The sequence below is a fragment of the Ranitomeya variabilis genome, chromosome 7 (genome assembly GCF_051348905.1).
Source record: "Ranitomeya variabilis isolate aRanVar5 chromosome 7, aRanVar5.hap1, whole genome shotgun sequence".
Taxonomy (NCBI): Eukaryota; Metazoa; Chordata; class Amphibia; order Anura; family Dendrobatidae; genus Ranitomeya; species Ranitomeya variabilis.
This window is the reverse complement of record NC_135238.1, coordinates 8,661,129-8,683,532: the sequence shown is the minus strand read 5'-3', so window position 1 is coordinate 8,683,532 and position 22,404 is coordinate 8,661,129. Positions and strand designations below refer to the sequence as shown.

The 22,404-nt window shown below is 42.2% G+C and overlaps 2 protein-coding genes across 3 annotated transcripts in view; one reads left to right on the top strand and one right to left on the bottom strand.

Annotated features, from left to right (window-relative positions):
- LOC143785148 (up-regulator of cell proliferation-like) overlaps nucleotides 1-20,233 on the bottom strand; it is a 44,367-nt gene extending 24,134 nt beyond the window's left edge. The window contains exon 1 of one of the 2 annotated variants that reach the window (XM_077273836.1): nucleotides 20,229-20,233. The gene's annotated coding sequence lies outside the window, so the exon portion shown is untranslated. Of the gene's footprint in view, nucleotides 1-2,197; nucleotides 2,353-20,228 lie in introns of those variants that run through there. The other variant, XM_077273835.1, reaches the window with a different exon arrangement.
- LOC143785147 (interferon-induced very large GTPase 1-like) overlaps nucleotides 9,008-22,404 on the top strand; it is a 29,749-nt gene continuing 16,352 nt past the window's right edge. Inside the window, exons 1-3 of the mRNA XM_077273831.1 lie at nucleotides 9,008-9,073; nucleotides 18,003-18,065; nucleotides 20,213-20,289. Coding sequence (XP_077129946.1) covers nucleotides 18,019-18,065; nucleotides 20,213-20,289 — 124 coding nt within the window. The 5' untranslated portion in view covers nucleotides 9,008-9,073; nucleotides 18,003-18,018. The remainder of the gene's footprint in view (nucleotides 9,074-18,002; nucleotides 18,066-20,212; nucleotides 20,290-22,404) is intronic.

Genomic DNA, 22,404 nt, shown 5'->3' with positions numbered 1-22,404 from the left:
GATACAACAGGCGCTTCACAAAACTGTATACATCAGGCTGTGAAGAGAGAAAAAAAATTAAGTTTTTCACTAACATGACTTTTTAACATGAGTACGCCATCATAAACCCCACCCATCGGCGGCCCATCACATGATCGTGGGGCGCCGATGTGTTGGCATGACAACCAGGGGTCTGCAGGAGAGCCCTGTGGTTGTCATTGCAGATCTGCTATGCTGAAGCCCTATGTGTAGCAGAGGCGATCGGATGATTGCAGCTTCTAGTCTCCCAAGAAGACTATTGAAAACAGTGAAAATTAAATAAAAAAGTTTAAAAAAAAATTAAAAAAATTGAAAAAAATATAAAAGTTCAAATCGCCCCCCTTTTGCCCCATTCAAAATAAAAAAAAAAACACATATTAGGTATCGCAGTGATCAGAATCACCGATCTATCAAAATATAAAAGGAATTAATTCGATTAGTAAACGGTGTAATAAGAAAAAATTCAAAACAGCAGAATTACATTTTTTGCGATAACCGACAATAACAAGTTCAAAATGGTATCAATAAAAATGTCTGTTCAGCAAATAAGCCCTCACCCAACCAAAGATCCCAAAAAATGAAGACGCTATGGGTCTTGGAAAATGGTGCTTTTTTTTTTCTTACAAATTTTGGATTTTTTTTACCACTTTTTTTTTGCAATTTCACCGCATTTAGATTGTGTTTCCCATTTTCCCGTACACTATATGGTAAAATCAATGGTGTTGTTCAAAAGTACTAATTGTCCTGCAGAAAATAAGCCCTCACACGGCCATATTGATGGACAAATGAAAAAGTTATGGCTCTTTGAAGAAGGGGAGCAAAAATGGAAAATCCCAAGATAATGAAGGGGTTAATGCTTCTATATGAATGTGGCCCATCTAAGGGTATGTGCACACAGGCCGGATTACATCCGGAATAGCTGCGTGGAGCCGCAGCGTTCAACCCGCAGCATCCAGATGTTACAGCATAGTGGAGGGGATTTTATGAAACCCCGTCTCCACTATGCGTGGTAACACTCATCCGGCGGCCCTGCGATTCCAGACATGCGGCGCGTCTTTTTAGATCGCAGCATATCTGTTTACATTGCGGCGACGCTCCGTCTCCGCAAGGTAAATAACAGGGCCCTATGTATGGGGTGCGGAGATTCCGGATGTGTGCAATGAACACATCCGGAATCACCACGCGTACAGAAGGGGGCGGAGCGAGTTTTCTGCTCCGGATAGTGGAAACAAACCCTTACTGCTGTACTCCCTTCATCAAGACTGGCACCTGTACTGACGCACAAAAGCCTGGCTCGATGAAGTCTGAAGGTATGTGCACACGTCAGGATTTTATGCAGAAATTTCCTGAACCATACCGGAAATTTTCTGCAGAAAATCCGCACGCGTTTTACTCTCGGTTTTTGCACGATTTTTGTGAACAATTTTTCGCATTTTTTTCCGGAGCTTCCCAATGCATTAAATAGCGGGAAATGCACGAAAAATCCGCAAAAATAATGAACATGCTGCATATTTTTTCGCAATGCTTTTTTATCGCGGAAAAATACGCAGCATGTGCACAAAAATTGCGGAATGCATTCAAAATGATGTGATGCTTAATGTTTGTGTCTTTTAAGCGTTATTGTTGCGGAAAACCGCCGAAAAAATGAGCAAAAAACATGAAAAATTCTGGAACGTGTGCACATACCCTGAAACATCTGTCTACCACAGGTAGTAATGACTGATACAATGGCAGAACTCATCACTGCATAGTACGGCTGAAAAATGCATAGGTCCACCGCAGTTAGAAAAGCTGAAAACTTTTATGTGATGACTAGTAATGACAATTAGTTATAAATAATATTTTACATATACAAGGGGTTGAGAGATTGTAAAGAATGAGTTACTCGTTTGGTATAATTAGGAGGAGGCTTATAATCCAGCTCAGGTGAGACCCAGCTCAGCCTGGATGGGGTCTTGAATATGGATTCTGCTTCACCTGGGGTCTTCACCTGATGTTTTACCTATAGCTAAAGAAGTCTTAATGATGTAGACAGCACCGGGACTTATGTAATAGTTGGGGTCATGGCATAAAAATCCTGTAGTGCAAAGAGTGCAAAATATAAAAGATCCAAAACACCATTGTTTTCTATTATTCCTCCAATCCTAATGACAATTCAATGCTCATAAGACAGACTTACCTGGAAGGCAATGGTTCGTCCAAGTACTGATGCTAGCAATAAGTCATTGAATGTTCCTGCCTTGGGAACAAACCACAGGGTTTACCTTCTCCAATAATATGTGGCATTGTAAAGAAGAGACATCTGGATGCAGCTTCAGGTAGTGACAGAAGAACATTTGTGGACATAAATGATAACATTTTGCCTGTGTTGCACTACAGAGAGATAACATGAGGAATTTTGAACTTTATCCTTCTGAAGTTCTTCAAGGAAGAAGCCGGAGAAAAATCCCTTCTCATTATCTGTGACTGTAATGCAAATTAGATATCATAAAATTTCATATCGGTATGCCTTATTGGGGCGAGTCTAAACGTAACGGATAAATAGTTGTTTTTTGACCTGGATTTAATCTTTGAATGCACGTTGAATATACCTTATTAGCACGTAAGTCTGAAAAGAAAAAGTAGTAAAGTGAACCCAGAAGTCAATGCATAAATGTTATGAGAGTGGAGTAACTCACTCAGCAAAATAGCTAACACTAAAAAGTGAAACTGACCCTGCCGGGTGCTGTACAGACTAGAGATCCTGACTAGAGATAAGCGAATATGTTCAGGTCCCTCATTCGACAATCTATAGCGCTTACCGAATAAGCTGCAGAGGGAACCCGGATACCTGGATTGCTCCGGCTGATCAGCTGTACATGCACATGCATGGAGAGCCCAACAAACCGGCTCATGTGCTGTGACAGTGACACTGCCGCGACACATGCAGCTGTGGCCCCGAACAGCTGATCAACAGGAGCAATCCGGGTATCCGGGTTCCCTCTGCAGCTTGTTCGGTAAGCGCTATAGATTACCGAATAAGGAGGGACCTGTGATCTGAGATGGCCGTAACCACCGACTAGACCATAGCAACTTGGACCTATGCTGCCCCAAAAGCCATTGAGCACTTCACATTCCTGCTGAAGAACCTGCCAATCCATGCCCCTAGGGTGGGGATATGAGAGCAGTCATTCCCACCCATCTCTTTTGACTGCTCATAAAACCTGGCCTGCCATGTGCTGATTTATAGCACAATTTCACAGGTTAGTGAATTTTCTCACTTTTTATAACATTATTGTTGTACAGAGTACATTTTTCCTTTCCTCTCGTTGTAAGTTAATAATGTGATTGTTATGCTCCTAACAATCCAATGGTCCATGGTTTGTGGACCCACTGTGCCACTGACCAGACTTACCCTGGATGGGTGTGACCCTGGGTGTGTCGTGTTTGCTGGAGCCTCTAGTGGTGAGGCCAGACTTGTGCAGCAGATAGCTACCTGGTGCCACTCCAAGGCGATGTCCGGCAGTAGCTGCTGACCCCAAAGGGCAGAGATTCTAACACAATGCAGGACATCCTCTTGGGACAATTTCTGACAGGACAGCCACTTGGGACAAGTTCACACTGTGCGGGCAGGACGGCCACTGGGACAGTTTCCGCAGATGTTGTTTAAGGATTCGGACACTGCTGAAGTGGTTGCAGGAAACAAGGGCTAACTATGGTGGACAAACGGGAACACAGGATATGGGAAATGGGACACTAACAGACTAGGAAAGGAGGACCTGGCAACATACAGTTGCACATCAAACCACCTAACTGAACTATATGGGTTGCTCAGGCATCTCCCAATAGGGGAAGGTGCCTTATATACAAGGTGTCTCCCAGCAATTATATATATTGATGGTATTTTCCATACTAAAACCCACTTTAGGCCCACTGATAACAAATCATAAATTGATGCCACCAGTTGCCAAAGCCATCGTGGCTTAAAAAATATACCAAAATTGCATTTTTTTATGTTTAAAGGGACACTGTCACCCCCTCCAGCCGTTATAAACTAAAAGAGCCACCTTGTGCAGCAGTAATGCTGCTTTCTAACAAGGTGGCTCTTTTAGACTTTTGGTGCATGTATTCCCAAAATAAAGCGTTTTATAACTTCTCCAAAATACCTGTCTTTCGCCAGGTAGGCAGGTACTCACCCCCCTGCTTGAAACGCCACACTGCCGTCACTCAAATCTTCAGGGGTGCCGGGCACCGCCCCCTCCGTGCTGTTTTCACATGAAATCCGGCGCCTGCGCTGTGTAGTACTGTCTGGTGCAGGCGCAGTGAGCTTTGGCCGTCTGACGTCACAGCCAGGCTTGCAGACTGCGCCTGTGCGGCCGCCCTGCTTGTGAATCCCGACCCCGCAGTGTGTTATGCATTATGCAGAGTGCGGGGCTGGGATTAAACCCTATGGAAACCGCAAACCGCAGTGTACGCAGCGGTTTACAACCCGCATGTCACTTCTTTGTGCAGAATCGCTGCGATTCTGCACCCATAGGAATGCATTGAACCGCTTACTTCCCACATGGGGCTGTGCCCACGTTGCGGGAAGTAAGCGGATAATGCGCGGTTGCTACCCGGGGTGGAGGAGAGGAAACTCTCCTCCAGGCCCTGGGAAGTATAAATAGTGTAAAAAAAAGAATTAAAATAAAAAATGATGTTATACTCACCTCTCAGCGCTGCACGTGGCCGTCCCCGGTCTCAGTTGCTGTGTGAACAGGACCTGCGGTGACATCACGGTCACATGACCGTGATGACGCCGCGGTCATATGACCGTGACGTCACGAAGGTCCTTCTCGGCACAGCAGAAAAAAAAAAACGGATCCGTTTTTTTTGTGACGCATCCGTTTTTTTCCCCATAGACATGCATTAGCGATGGATTGTGATGGATGGTCGTCCGTTCCATCCGTCATGCGACGGATCCGTCAAAATTTGGCGGATGTCATCTAGACATTGACGGTCATTGCAACGTTTTTTTGTCTGCGTTGAAATGGCGGATCGCGACGGATCCGTCGCGTCCGTCATTTTATAGAATGGGCGCCTATGGGCGACAGATCCGTCGCGACCGTCATTTCGACGGATCCGTCGCCCCAATCCGTTTTTTTAATTGCGCATGCTCCAAAAAGTATATACAACCCCCGAGTAACGGATCTGTCAAAAAAAACGATCCGTTACATCCGTTTTTTCAACAATTGTGACGGATCCGTCGATCCGTCACTTTGTCGGAAGTGACTGACGCCAAACGACTGAAGTGTGAAAGAAGCCTAATAATGTGGATCATGGAGTGCGATCCCGGTAACCCTATGGAACCCCTAATATTTGTTTGCCGGAGTTCCTGTTTGGCCTCCAGTATGTGGGCAGACCTATGCACAAATTATAGGCCAGGCTTAGGGAACATGTTTACAGCATTACATACATTAAATGGAATGAAAAAATGTTTCATGCCAGATATGGTCTTATTTATGCAGTTTGTACACCTATCGCTAGTGCCGAATATAAGAATATACATATTATTTGCAATAGTTAATATAATTCAAAATTAAGCGCAATAGTCCAGGGTAGAAATATAAATAATGCAGAATGACAGATCACATCCTGATATCTTCATTGAGACAGATCATAGAGATAGTGCTGGTTTAATGAGGGAGTGAAAAGGGGGGAAGCAGGTCAGAAGCCTCAAGACCGAATCCCTTACAAAGCAAAAAAGAACAGTTTAATCTCAGCTATCGTCTTTCCTTTAATTCAGATTAGGGAGGAGGATAGAGGTTTAGGTGGGTCAGGAAACATCGTGAAGATGGTGGGCTTTATTCAGTGGAGCTTACTGCAAAGTTCTTCAAAGCTCATACTGAGAAAGCATGGGCAACTAAGTGGTGCCACTGTCCACATCAGCAGGTGCTTTACTACAAGAAAATCACTTCTCAAACTCAAGTGCAGCACATCTATAACAGGTGAGGGTAAAGACCAGCAGATGTACCTACTACATGCCAAAAGTATCTGTCCTAGGACAAATTTCAAAGAATCCTATGGGCCTTGTAGACACTGGATAAGGCAGCTGAAGAATCAACAGGGTCCTCAAAACTTTACAGGAGGACAATGGAATCTACTAGTGGCAGGGAGGCAATTAGTGCAGTATGTCACGTCATACGAGTGTGGTGAATTGGGTTGGGGAAGAAAAAAAAGCGCCATTATTAACATAGGAAAACTATACGATCGTTTCGATTTTAATCTGTTGATACAGTGGGGCAAAAAAGTATTTAGTCAGTCAGCAATAGTGCAAGTTCCACCACTTAAAAAGATGAGAGGCGTCTGTAATTTACATCATAGGTAGACCTCAACTATGGGAGACAAACTGAGAAAAAAAAATCCAGAAAATCACATTGTCTGTTTTTTTATCATTTTATTTGCATATTATGGTGGAAAATAAGTATTTGGTCAGAAACAAACAATCAAGATTTCTGGCTCCCACAGACCTGTAACTTCTTCTTTAAGAGTCTCCTCTTTTCTCCACTCATTACCTGTAGTAATGGCACCTGTTTAAACTTGTTATCAGTATAAAAAGACACCTGTGCACACCCTCAAACAGTCTGACTCCAAACTCCACTATGGTGAAGACCAAAGAGCTGTCAAAGGACACCAGAAACAAAATTGTAGCCCTGCACCAGGCTGGGAAGACTGAATCTGCAATAGCCAACCAGCCTGGAGTGAAGAAATCAACAGTGGGAGCAATAATAAGAAAATGGAAGACATTCAAGACCACTGATAATCTCCCTCGATCTGGGGCTCCACGCAAAATCCCACCCCGTGGAGTCAGAATGATCACAAGAACGGTGAGCAAAAATCCCAGAACCACGCGGGGGGACCTAGTGAATGAACTGCAGAGAGCTGGGACCAATGTAACAAGGCCTACCATAAGTAACACACTACGCCACCATGGACTCAGATCCTGCAGTGCCAGACGTGTCCCACTGCTTAAGCCAGTACATGTCCGGGCCCATCTGAAGTTTGCTAGAGAGCATTTGGATGATCCAGAGGAGTTTTGGGAGAATGTCCTATGGTCTGATGAAACCAAACTGGAACTGTTTGGTAGAAACACAACTTGTCATGTTTGGAGGAAAAAGAATACTGAGTTGCATCCATCAAACACCATACCTACTGTAAAGCATGGTGGTGGAAACATCATGCTTTGGGGCTGTTTCTCTGCAAAGGGGCCAGGACGACTGATCCGGGTACATGAAAGAATGAATGGGGCCATGTATCGTGAGATTTTGAGTGCAAACCTCCTTCCATCAGCAAGGGCATTGAAGATGAAACGTGGCTGGGTCTTTCAACATGACAATGATCCAAAGCACACCGCCAGGGCAACGAAGGAGTGGCTTCGTAAGAAGCATTTCAAGGTCCTGGAGTGGCCTAGCCAGTCTCCAGATCTCAACCCTATAGAAAACCTTTGGAGGGAGTTGAAAGTCCGTGTTGCCAAGCGAAAAGCCAAAAACATCACTGCTCTAGAGGAGATCTGCATGGAGGAATGGGCCAACATACCAACAACAGTGTGTGGCAACCTTGTGAAGACTTACAGAAAACGTTTGACCTCTGTCATTGCCAACAAAGGATATATTACAAAGTATTGAGTTGAAATTTTGTTTCTGACCAAATACTTATTTTCCACCATAATATGCAAATAAAATGATAAAAAAACAGACAATGTGATTTTCTGGATTTTTTTTTCTCAGTTTGTCTCCCATAGTTGAGGTCTACCTATGATGTAAATTACAGACGCCTCTCATCTTTTTAAGTGGTGGAACTTGCACTATTGCTGACTGACTAAATACTTTTTTGCCCCACTGTATATATGGAAGAATGGGCCAAAATCACACCTAAGCAATGCCTGCGACTAGTTTCTCCATACAGAAGGCGTTTTGAAGCTTCATCAACAACAAAGGCTTTTGTATCAAGTATTAATTACATTTCGCTAACTTGTTCAATACTTTTCCCCTGTGTCATTTTCATTATTACATATAATTTATGGACATCTGTTGTGATTTCTTTCTGGTGTGGATCGGACAGGATGTTACCGACATCTGGGGAGAATTTCATGTCAATAGCCTCTTTGCAAATAGATTTACTTAGAAACTTGACATAATAGTTATTTGACCCACTGTAAATGCGGATGGCACGCAGACGTAAAATATGAACACACAGATGACAATGTGGATGAAAATCGTCAGATTTGAGAGGATTGGATGATTTTTATATGCTTGTCTGAATATGGCCTAAGAGAAAGACAAATGAATAATCATTTCACAGCGATTTTTTACTACCTGCAGTTATCAATATGAAGTCCAAACATCAGACCAAAGTGAAGCGAGAGAGGAGGTTGGAGGAGATTTATCCGAGAATCCAGACTGCATATAAATGTCTTATGCAGAGCACAGTGTAATGATATAGAAAGGCAAATCATAGGGAATCGAGCAAATTGTGCTCTCTGAACAGGACACCAAACGCCCTTAAAATGAGCAAAATGATAATTCTTTGAGGGTAATAGATTTTATGTTGACTCATTAATCAACGAACGATTTTATCCCCTGCAGATCGTCCCAGTAACGAGATATTCTATGTGCACAGAACGATCGCATCTCATGACAAGATATTTTTATATATTCTGCATTCTCAGATAAAATCTCCATAACCTTCTGCCTCGCTTCCCATTAACGATGGTTCTGCACCCAGAGATTTGCGCTCTTCTGGCCTATACAGGTTATTAACCATCGATCAGCACCATGCAGGTGATCAGTTGACTCATGTAAATCCATTAGAAGGATGATTCGTTCTCTTCCCAGGAATTGCTCTGATATCGGCCACTGCTCTGACTCTTCACTGCCGGTTATACATTAACGCGGAGTATTTTTTAGTGCCATTTTCTGCTTTCCTTATTGCTTTGTGCTTTTTATGACCTGATTTGTAGTGAAGGTTCATACCTGTATTCAGAAGGTAACACTAAAGATGAAGTGAAGAACGTCCGCGCAGATCTAGAGAAGCGAAGGTAAGAGGCTAAATCACTCACAAAGACATGAAATATCCGCAGGAAAGTCCATAAATGCTTGATGGCTGCCGGTCTCTGTTCTGTCTTGAGAATGGGACCACAGTACATCATTCGCTTCTTTTGGATGCTCCAGGATATGGACAGGCTGTAATCTGTGTGTTTTATGATGGTGTCTGACCTTCATAGATGTTACAGTGAATGTTTAGCATAGAGTCGCATCATCACTGTATAAACGCTGAGCCTACAGAAAGAATTGCCCACCAAGAACCTTACTATACTTAAAAGGTAAAGTTTTATTCAAGACAGAATAGAAAAAACATATAACACTTAAAATTACTTTAGTTTGATACAGTTTGATATATTGATATAACAGTTGTTTATATGGAGTTGCTATGAGGTCGGAGGCCATGACTCCGAAATAATTTTTCATTATCCGCGTTTGTGGCTATTAGCCTTTTTTCCTTCCCACTTCCTTTTTGTTTTTGCTTTTTTGCATATAATTTTTGTTATAAAAAGAGATCTGGTCTCACTTATGTGTGAACTGAGTTAGTAAAAAAAAAATATCCCACCATTTCGTTACTTGGTACACATTATTAGCTGTAGTATCTCATGACATCCAGTGTAATCTTAGGTTGATGTGGTCATTAATTTTAGGTGTTTCAAATATCTTAGTTTTTTAACTCTACAATTATTTTAAAATGTGTGTGTGTATATATCTAATATATAAAGCTGAATGTATGTATATGTGTGTATGTGTGTGTGTATGTCTGGGATTGGCATCTGAACCGTCGCAGCTACAGGCACAAAATTTTGCACAGTCACACGTCTGGACCCCGAGAGCGTCATAGGCTATGTTGTGAGGTGAAATTTTAACCCCGCGCGTTCCAATTCACCAAACAATTTTGCCCCTATCTACATAATGGGGAAAAAATGAAAGGAAAAGTGTTGGAGGCAAATTAACAGCTGCCAGATGTGAACAAGGGGGACTTAAAGAATGAGAGCGATGGCGCCAAAGAGTATATACTGTACAGTTACTAAGGTGGGGCCCCGACATGGGATACTCACCACACCACCACGGGGATATGAACACACACACAAAATGCGCCACACACTACCACGTGCTCGAACACATATACCACCCTCAGCGCACATTTCACCACACATACACCAACCTCGCCACATAAAAGTCGAAACACATAAGTCGCCGCTCAAAACTCGCCACGCGCAAAACTCTCCACATGCAAAACCCGCCACGCGCAAAACTCTCCACATGCAAAACTCGCCACGCGCAAAACTCTCCACATGCAAAACTCGCCACACGTGCAAAACTCACCTCATGGAAAACTCGCCACACGCAAAACTTGCACACGCGGAAAAATTGCCACATGCACAAAAGTTGCAACACATGCAAAAGTTGCCTCACACAAAACTTGCACATACTCAAAAGGCACCACACATAAAACTCGCCACGCGCAAAACTCGCCATGCGCAAAACTTGCTGCACACAACTTGCTACACTAACCTGTCACATGCAGCTCGACACACAAAAGTTGCTACACGCATGTCGCCACACAAAACTCATCTCACAAAAGTCGCTACATGCATGTCGCCACACGCAACTCAACACACACAACTTGACACACGAAACTCGCCCTAAAACACACACAAGTCTGGTATTATCCTTCAAAAATAAAAATCTGATTAATAAGCAGACAAACTACAAGAGCAACAAATGTACCATATAGGAATCCGGCAGCTGTCAGTCACATGACCTGTCACATGTGTATGTGTGAGCTAATATATACTGCCAGGGGGTGGGCTTACTGTTGGCTGGGGATTTATCAGGCTGCCAATTTAGCTTACAAATACTGAGGTAAAAATACTGACCAAATAACGTGTGAACGAGGTCTAATACAGGAGGAGATGACATACAGATATATACTATTTACAGTGGAGATGACACACAGGTATATACTATATACAGGAGGAGATGACACACAGATATATACTATATACAGGAAAGATGACACACAGGTATATACTATATAGAGGAGGAGATGACATACAGGTACATACTACATACAGGAGGAGATGACATACAGGTATATACTATATACAGGAGCAGATTACCTACAGGTATATAGTATATACAGGAGGAGATGACATACAGGTATATGCTATGTATAGGAGGAGATGACATACAGGTATATGCTATATTCAGGAGGAGATGACACACAGATATATACTATATATAGGTGAGATGACACACAGGTATATACTATATACAGGAGGAGATTACATACAGGTATATACTATATATAGGAGGAGATGACATACAGGTATATACTATATAAAGGGGAGATGACAGCAGGTATATACTATATACAGGGGAGATGACATACAGGTGTATACTATATACAGGAGATGACATACAGGTGTATACTATATATAAGGGAGATGACAAACATGTATATACTGAGGTGGAAATGAGAGGTGTGAGGTGAAAATGAAAAGGTGTGAGTGCAAAATGAGAGGAGTGAGGGAAACTAGTGGAGTGATCGGAAAATGACAGATGTGAGTTTGAAATGACAAGTGTTAGGGGGAAATGAGAGGAGTGAGGGGGAAAATAAGGAGTGAGGGGGGAAAATAAGGAGTGAGGGGGGAAAATGAGAGGTGTGAGGGAGAAAATGAGAGATGTGAGGGGGAAAATGAAAGATGTGATGGGGAAAATGAGAGGCGTGATGGGAAAATAAGAGAAGTGAGGTGCTATAACTAACCACAGATATTTACTATGCCCAGGCAACGCCGGGCTCTTCAGCTAGTATATATATATATATTATATATTTTATACTATGTATATGTGTATATATATATATATATATAAACACACACACACACACATGTAGTGAGGAAAATTAGTATTTGATACACTGTTGATTTTGCAAGTTTTCCCACCTACAAAGAATGGAGAGGTCCCCCTGCTCACACCAGCACATATACAGGCCCATTTAAAGATCACCAATGACCATCTGGATAATCCAGAAGAGGGATGGGAGAAGGTCCTGTGGTCAGATGAGACCAAAATAGAACTTTTTGGTATTAACTCCACACGCCGTGTTTGGAGAAAGAAGAAGGATGAGTCCAAGAACACTGTCCCAACTGTGAAGCATGGTGGGAGAAACATCATACTTTGGGACTGCTTTTCTGCAAAGGGAACAGGACGACTGCACCGTTTTGAAGGGAGGATGCATGGGGTCACGTATCACAAGATCTTGTCCAACATCCTCCTTCCCTCAGTAACAGCATTGAAGATGGGTCGTGGCTGGGTCTTCCAGCATGACAATGACCCGAAACACACAGCCAGGTCAACTAAGGAGCAGCACAGTAAGAAGCATTTCACAGTCCTGGAGTGGCCTAGGCATTCTACAAACCTGAACCAAATAGAAAATCTTTGGAGGGTGCTGAATCTCAATGTTACCCAGCAACAGCCCCAAAACCTGAAAGATCTGGAGAAGATCTGTATGGAGGAGGGGGCCAATATCCCTGCTGTAGCGTGTGCAAACCTGGGCAAGAACTACAGGAAACGTCTGACCTCTGTAACTACAAACAAAGGTTTCTGGACCAAATATCAAGTTATGTTTTCTATTGTATCAAATACTTATTTCATGAAAGAAAATACAAAGTATGTAACAATGTGATTTTTGGAATTTTTTTTAAGATTCTGTCTTTCACAGTTGAAGTGTATCTATGATAAAAATGACAGACCTCTCAATTCTTTGTAGGTGGGAAAACTTGGAAAATTGGTAGAGTATCAAATACATATTTTTCCCACTTCCTCCAAACACGACGAGTGGAGTTGATACCAGAAAGTTCTATTTTGGTCTCATCTGACCACATGACCTTCTCCCATGCCTCCTCTGGATCATGGTGATCTTCAAACAGGCCTGGACATGTGCCGGTGTGAGCAGGGGGACTATGTGTGCCCTGCAGGATTGTAATCCATGACTGCGCAGTGTGTTACTAATGGTAATGTTTGAGACTGTGGTCCCAGCTCTCTTCAAGTCATTGGCCAGGTCCTCCCGTATAGTTCTGGGCCGATTCCTGACCTTTCTCAGAATCATCCTTACCCCACGAGGTGAGATCCTGCATGGAGCCCCAGACCGTGGAAGATTGACAGTCATCTTGTGTTTCTTCCATTTTCCATAACTATTTATTTTCCGTCAATATTCTAGGACTTGATTCTTGCCTGCCAAGTTGTACTTTTGAACAACTCCATTGGTTTTAACATATCGTGTACAGTGAAAAAAATCCAAGTGCAATGAAATTGCAAAAAAGTGCAATTCCACAGTTGTTGTTGTTTTTTTTACCATGTTCACTAAATGCTAAAACTGACCAGCCATTATTTTTTGAACAGTGTTTCATGTTGACCATGCTCCTTTTAGATAAGATGGGCCCATTTTCAGAGTCCGCGCACCTTCAGAGGAAGGGTGAAGAATATTCCTTCATGACCCTCCCTTACACAAGCACTTATGTTTTTATTGGGAGTCGGGGAGTATGTCGCTGCTGTGGACACTTCTGTCTCCTCTAGACCCCTCTCTCACCTTCAGATACTTGTATCTCTCTCCAGACATTTATGTCCTCTTCATACCCATCTGTCCCCTGCTGACACCACTGGTTGTTTCCAAAATTTCTGTTGCGATCCAAAAACCACTCTTATCCCTGTTCAGACATTTATGTCATCCAACCTGACACCTCTGTCCTCTCCAAGCTTCTATATCTCTCCTGAGACTCATCTGACTCATCCAGACACCTGAGGTCTCACTCCATTCTGTGCCCCTGCAGTGCCTCCTGTACCCTCCAAACTCCTCAACTCCTATCCAGACCCCCTTGTCTCTCAGGCTCAATCCAGTGAATTTTGAAAAAAACGGATCTGTTGCAAATTGTGAAAAACTGATGCGATGGATCCATTTTTTTTTGCTGGATCCGACTAGGTTATCTGGAAGGGGGAGAGAGAGAGACCCTAGAATGGAAAATGCATGTCGAGCGCCCCCACTGCCGCAGGGCCGAGGGGTACCCGGTACCGGGCCTCTGAGTCTCTGCTCTGGGGTTGTCACGGTGGCTAGACCCGGTCCGTGGCCCTGCTGAGGGGCGTCCAGTGAAAGGTGGTGCGAGGTAGTGTTATTATGGTGTGGTGTTGGTCGCAGTAAATAACGAGGACACCAGGTTGCAGTCTCTTTACCTCTTTACTGAAGGCTTCTGGATCCTCAGTCCGGAATACGGCTAACCGGGCTGCGCAAGTCCGGCCGGTCCGATGGCACCTCCAGAGTTCCCTTTGCAGGTGGAAATCTGTGCCTACCTTCTAGCGCTTGTGTGTTGTGGTCCTCCCCTGCTGTGCTTACGGGATAGTCCCCACAACTGTTGTGTCTGTTTCTGAAGTTCCCTCACAACTCGATTATGATGTTCTTCTTCGTCCCCCAGATGATATGGCTTGGACGCACCCGTATGACAGGTGGGCTCGGAGTTCTTCTTGGACCCTCGTCCCTCCCTTCTCCTGTTGTTGCCCCCCTATGTCTTCATAGGTGATTTGGGTGAGACAGCCCGCCTATAACTGACTGTCCTGCCGTAGGTTTGAAGTATTGCTTGGAGCTTAGTACTTCCTCGGCGTTCCGGCCACCGGCTACGCGCCTCAGTAGGATGTTGCCTCGTCTTACAGCACGACTCCTACTGGTATTCTCCTCGTTGCGTTGATCTCGTTTCTCACTCAGCACAATAAACCTCGCTTCTTGTCCTTTCTTAGGGCACCGCCGCTATCTCGTGCAGCGCGGTCCCATAACGTTCTCTCTGTTCGCTAGGTCTCTGTCAGGATCCCACCCCTGACAAGGACCCCCCTGAGTCTCTCCCCGCAACACCCTCTGCCACAGGATGTTGCCTGTTCGATCCCCAGTCAGCTTCTTTCTAACTTCCTATCCAAACCCCAGTTTTACCAGACTGAGGAGTGGCCTAATACATAGCACCCTTAGCTCCCCCTGGAGGCCAGACTGTGAAGTGTATTGGTGTCTGTGATACCTGGTCAGGTGAACTCCTTCAGTGCCATCAGACGTACCATAGCCCCCCTTAGCGGCGGAGCGTCAGTACTGCAACGACCAGGACTCTGGGGCACTGCACATGCGTAGTTTAAAAAAATGGAATCTGTCGCCGGATTCCATCATTTGACAGATCTGGTGCCATAGGGTTCCATTATAGCTAACGATGGAGGGCGACGGACACAAAAAACGTTCCTATGTCCGTTTTCTCCAGCTGTCAGAAAAACAATTTTCGATGGATCTGGCGGAAAACGGATAAAATATGAGGCCATCCTCTAATACAAGTCTATGAGAAAAAAATGGATCCGGCGGCAACTTTTGCCAGATCCGTTTTTTTTTCAAAATTTGCCGGATTGTGCCTGATGGCAAAAAACTGATGTGTGGAAGTAGCCTAAAGTAGAAATTCCTTTTATGCAGGAGAAAATATGAAACCATAGGATCATTCACATAAGCACTAGAAGAACATAAAAAGTCCAGCAGATAAGGCCGCTGATTAAATTTGAACCCAGGGGACAGTGCTGCAAACCATACATTATTTAACCCAGGATGTAATATTAGCCATCTTTTTTGAGCACAGGATATTGTAGTAAACGCCATCCACTATTGAACACAAGATGTTATAGTATACGCCATCCACTATTGAACACAAGATGTTATAGTATGCACCATCCTTTATGAGACAGACAATATTGTAGAATGCACCATCCTTTATTGGACAGAGGATGTTGTAGTATACGCCATCCTTTATTGGACAGAGGATGTTGTAGTATACGCCATCCTTTATTAAACAGGATGTTGTAGTATACGCCATCCTTTATTAAACAGAGGATGTTGTAGTATACGCCATCCAATATTGGACAGAGGAGGTTGTAGTATACGCCATCCTTTATTGGACAGAGGATGTTGTAGTATACGCCATCCTTTATTGGACAGAGGATGTTGTAGTATACGCCATCCTTTATTAAACAGGATGTTGTAGTATACGCCATCCTTTATTAAACAGAGGATGTTGTAGTATACGCCATCCAATATTGGACAGAGGAGGTTGTAGTATACGCCATCCTTTATTAAACACAGGATGTTGTAGTATACGCCATCCAATATTGGACAGAGGATGTTGTAGTATACGCCATCCTTTATTAAACAGAGGATGTTGTAGAATACGCCATCCAATATTGGACAGAGGATGTTGTAGTATACGCCATCCTTTATTAAACAGAGGATGTTGTAGTATACGCCATCCTTTATTGGACATTGGATGTTGTAGTATACGCCATCCTTTATTGGACAGAGAATATTGCAGTATACGCCATCCGCTTTTGAACACAAGATCTAGTATACGCCATCCTTTATTATAAAGAGGATGTTGTAGTATACGCCATCCTTTATTGGACAGAGGATGTTGTAGTATACACCATCCTTTATTAAACAGGATGTTGTAGTATACGCAATCCTTTATTGAACAGAGGATGTTGCAGTATACGCTGTCCTTTATTATAAAGAGGATGTTGTAGTATCCGCCATCTCTTCAAAGACGCTTACAACCTGTAATGACCACACGGCCACATCAACACCATTGGAGCTCCTGCAGCCCTCGATCTACTGTCTCCTTCCCAATAATCCTGTAGAATGTAAGCCCGCAAGGGCAGGGTCCTCGCCCCTCTGTCATTGTTAGTTTTGGTTACTGCAAGTGATATTTGTATTTTGATGTAACCCCTTCTCATGTACAGCACCATGGAATTAATGGGGCTATATAAATAAATAATAAAAATAATAATCCTTTATTAAACAGAGGATGTTGCAGTATACGCCATCCTTTATTATAAAGAGGATGTTGTAGTATATGCCATCCCTTATTGGACACAGGATATTATAGTATACACCATCCCTTATTGGACACAGGATGTTGTAGTATACACCATCCCTTATTGGATAGAGGATATTGTAGTATACCCCATCTTTATTATAAAGTTGATATTGTAGTATACCCCATCATTTAAATGTCAGTTTTATATGCAACAATCAAGACTAGGACACTTTTGTAGAAAGGACTGCAATTAGTCAGATTGAGGTGTGCGACAAAACACTCCGGGATCGCCTTTGCTGGGGTCAAAGGTCACGTGGTTTGTGCATTGAATTCTGAGGCGTACAGCAGGTTTCACTAGTAGGCTGACCGCAGGTCAGATTTATTAAAGTGAAAACAAGATAGGAAAAACAAAACATAAAAATAAACCCTAGCCTGTCCGGCACTAACTAAACAAATATGTTGCTAACTTAACAACTGGGGGGGCTACTCCCACCCAGCTAACATCACACAGTCCTTGAGCACAGCTCTCACTCATGTTTGTTTCACACAGACAGGCAATCTGTGTGCCCCAGGCTGACACTGAAAACCCCCAGCTGGTCATCCTTTATTCCTGCACTTATTAACCCATTAGTATCCTGAAGATACTGAGCGGCCTAATTCACATAGGACAAATACCTGGGCGAGACATATCTGCCCCCGACTACCAGACCGACATGACTCTTACATGTGGTACTGGACCACTCCACTCCATTCAGCTGCCTCTTCCTGGTAGGTGAGAACTTTAAGGTGTTACTTTATGTAGACCGCAATAACCCTTTAAGGAAATGAAAAAAAATTTAAAAAACAAATACTATAAGCTTGAGCTTAATGAATGACAGACTGGTGTAATCTCAGTGACCTGTGTGGAGTTCTGCTCTTAGTACTAAAGACCTAGTTTCTTTATGAGTGTCGTTCAGATGATAATGTGGTAAAATGTAAGCTGTAGATAAGCCGAAGTCTACTCTGACCTCACACCCCGATCTGTACAATCTGCTTCTAGGTTCTAGAGCTTCAAAATGGACAGTCAGGAGAAAACGAACCAAAATCCATCTCCAGGTGCGAGGTAACTCATGTAATTATTGCTTTGTCACATTCTGTATGTTTCATTCTATGCAGTCAAAGTAAAGGACACGAGAAAGGAAAGAAAAAAAAAATCATTCACACGGCATGTCATCACTCGGATCAGAGCCTTAATTTGATACCCAAATCTTACAGTCCGATAAAGGGGAAAAATGAGTGAGAACAATATTTTCTCAGCCCATACAGTTAGGTCCAGAAATATTTGACCAGTGACAGAATCTCCGTGATTTCAGCCCTGCAGGTCGCTATATTGCTATTTTGGATGTAAAATAAAACACCTGAGATGTGACTCAAGTGAAGACTTTTAGGTTTACTTAAAAGTGATGAACAAAATTATCCTGTGAAACATTTAGGAATTGTAACAATTTTTCTACAAACCCTTTTCATTTCAGAGGCTCAAAAGTAATTGGAAAAATGTAATTAATCATAAATAAAATGTTAATTTTTAATACTTTGCAGAGAATCATTTGCAACAATGACGGCCTGAAGTCTGTAGGCCATGGACGTTACCATTGATCGGTTCCCTCCTTTGTGAGGCTTTGCCGCCTTTACTGCAGCTGACTTCAATTCTTTCTTGTTTGCGGCTCTTTCTACCTTAAGTTTTGTCTTCGGCCTGTGAAATGCGCCTCGATGGGGTGAGAACTGATGATGATGTGGTCACAGCAGAATAGTCAACTTCTTTGGTTTTGCAGAATGTTTTGGGTCATTGTCCATCTGTCCTGTGAAGCGCTATCCTATCAACCTTGCTGCCTTTCGTGGAAAAGTAGGAAGTATTGCCCCAAACACACACAATTCATCCGACTACTTTTATGTTCAGTCACATCATCAATAACCACTAATGACTCGGTGCCATTGGCAGTCATGCATGCCCGCACCATCACATGGCCTCCACCATATGTTACTGAGGATGTGCTGTTCTTTAGGTCATGAACCGTTCCAAACCTTCTCCACACTTTCTTCTTCCCATCATTCTGGCACAGGTTGATCTTAGTTTTGCTTTCCCAAAACTGGGTGTCTTTTAGATGTTTTTGTAAAGTATAATCTGGCCTCTGTATTTGCTCTCATGAAGTCTTCTTGTTATGGTAGACATTGATATTGAGACACTGATTTCCTGGAGAGTGGTTTTCACATGGGAGGATGTTGTGAAAGGGATTTTCTTCACCTTTGTGTGGATTCTGCAATCATCCAACAATGTGGTCTTCTATGGATGTCCAGGCCTTTTTGAGTTCCCGGGTTCACCAGGGTTCTGTTTATTTATTTATTTTCAGAATTTAACAAACTGTTGATTTGGCTGCTCTTAACATTTCTGCTATTTCTCTGATGGATTTCTTCTTTTTTATTCAGCCTAATGATGGTCTGTTTCTTTTCCACTGAAAGCTTCTTTGACTTCATGTTGTGGGTTCACAGCAACGGCTTCCAAATGCACATGTCACACCTGGAATCAGCTCCAGACCTTTTACCTGCTTAATTGATGCAGCCCAATAAAGAGCTTTTGACATAATTGTCCGATTACTTTTGGTCCCTTGAAAAGCTACTGTACATATTAAAGAGCTGTAATTCCTAAACCCTTACTCAAATTAGGATGTGACTACCCTCAAATTAAAGCTGAGAGTCGGCACTTTAAGCCCAGATTGATTATAGAACTATATCTTGAATATTATTTGTAAATGGCTAAAATGTCAAAACTTGTGTCACTGACCAAATATTTCTGGACCTAACTGTATATGCCTGGCATTGACGTGAGGCTTCAGAATGATTTCTTGTACCAGATTTCCAGAATGAAAGTGAGGTATATGTATTGTTTTAAAATAAGTGCAAAATGATTTCTTATTTAGACCTAACAATGCTTTCATTCATAAATGGTCAAAATAAAAGATTTGCTAAATAAAATCATAATGAGTAGATATCGGGGCAGACAATCATTCCAACTTGGTATAATTATTACGTTTATGTATGAGGCCTTTTTTTCTCTGATTATGATTACATTTCATTAATCTGCAATCAGTCATGCAGTCTAAGTTACTATCCTAAATCCAATAATCACATTAGTCGTCATTAATCTTTTTGAGTCTTTTTTATAATTTGCCCTAAACTTTAGCAGACATGATTTTGCTTAATTTACATTTACAGACCATGGCAAGGAAAAGGAATATTCCGAAGCGTTTCTGCCCCTCAGGCAAAAAAAGGAACCGAGGCTCTTCCGAGAGGTAATAAATGTGTTATCTCTATATTCACCATTAAACACCACGTTAGACTCTATTCACACGTCGAATTTGTCAAAAATGGATGCAAAATGCAAACCAACTGTTATCATCTGTTTTCCATAGACTTTAATGTTTAAGAAATCAAAACTGATCCGGTTGCTTTATCTTTTTTTTTGGATGGAAAAATAGTTGTATAGACTGATTTTTTTTTCAATCCATCTAAAAACAGAAAGCAGCTGGAAGGAAGGCAAAAGGGAGACATTTTATGACACTTCCACTCCCAGTCAGTAGAATGGATCCTGTACTGGATCATTATATTTCCATTTTTATGATCCCAAATGAATCCATCACAGAGAGATGTAGGGAATATGTGAACAGAGCCTTACAGCGTGCATACAGAATAAACCTCACATATTGTGACCTCCACTACGGATACTGGAAGCCTGTGCTAGCATTTCTTCTGTGGTGTTGCTATCAGTGTGTCCAGAGTGGGAGAAGAGGGTTGCATTGACAATCTAACACAATGGGCAGCACTTTGAACACATTATATAAGTGGTCATAAACTTGTAAATAACTCATGAAAAAATAAAGTTACGTTAAAACCAATCACACCATTGTTTTTCTTGTGAAATTCTCAATAAGATTGATGTGTCACATGACCCTCTTCCCATTAAAAAAAAATAAAATTGGATCCAAAATGTCTGACTTCAAAATGGCCGCCATGGTTACCACCCATCTTGAAGAGTTTTCCCCCTCCATATACTAATGTGCCACAAACAGGAAGTCGATATCACCAACCATTCCCATTTTATTTAGGTGTATCCATATACATGGCCCACCCTGTAGTACCAGTTTTTGGAAGGACTCGACAAGAAGTGATGAATCTGTTACATCTGGACATTTCTAACATTGTAGGGATTGTGGGAAATGTCCTACCTTACCTAAATCATAAAAAAAACCCAACAACAACAAACTAGTGAAGGGAGAGTAAAAAGACTGAATTAGAAAAATGTTCATTATTGCCCCAGGTTCTGCACCTCAGAGCATACATTGAGGGAATAAATTACCAAATGGGAATTTTATTTGTACTCTGTGTGATTTTACTGCACGATGTATGCTTTTTAGTATGAAATATTAATCCAACATGACTATAAATGAAATGAGGCACTAAATATAATAATCTGATAGGTCATTTTTAGCTTTCAATAACTAAGAAAATATTTAAAATCAATAAAAGGTGATAAATCCAGCCTAAGTACAAAATATACATCTGAGTGACAAAGAAAGTTAAAATAGATTATTTAAGCAAATGAATGGCTAAACCCAACTAGTTCAAAGCGTGTAGGTCCACTAAATAATGGTAATGGGCAACAAGCGAAAGCAGAGATACCAATGGGGTTCTCTAGCTTGGGGCATACAAACGAAGAAAGATGAGGCAGTGCAGGTTGTGGAAGAACTGAGGATTAGAGATGAACCGGATCAAGAGAAATTTGATTTCCCCTGTTCATGCAGATTTTCGATTCCCAGGGAAGTTATTTTCCAAAAATGTAATGTCTCTTATAATGCTTTGGGGTCTTTCAAGACGCCAGAGCATAATAAACGTAAGATGTAAAAAAAATCCTAATACCTCACCACTCAACTTTTCCCCCCATCCAGTCTTCATCATCATCGGTCTGGTCCATGCTGCATCTTCAGATCGCTGCCGCTCGCGTTAAAACATCCCGGGCCTTTCACAGTGCTATGGCACTTCTGGGTTTGATTATGCTTGGGAGGGTTCTACACAAAATTCTTCTGGCCTAGTCAAATTTGGAAGCCCTGGCCTAGACTGAGAAACCCTGGGGATCTCAGCACAATCATTGGCAATCTGAAGATGTGGCGAGGACAGGGGGGTGACGGTGAGTAGAGGAGAGGCCAGATAGGTGAGCAGTGAAGTGAATTAAGTGTTTTGTTTTAAACATTTTAATTACATTTTTCTGAATCCTCGGTAAAAGGAATTACAAAAAAAATCTGCATTTTCCACTTGAATTTATTTGCTAATCTCCTCTGAGGATGCCTGTGCTAGTGCTGAGGAGATGACAAATGATATGCTAATGCTGAAATGCTGAGATGATCTAGACT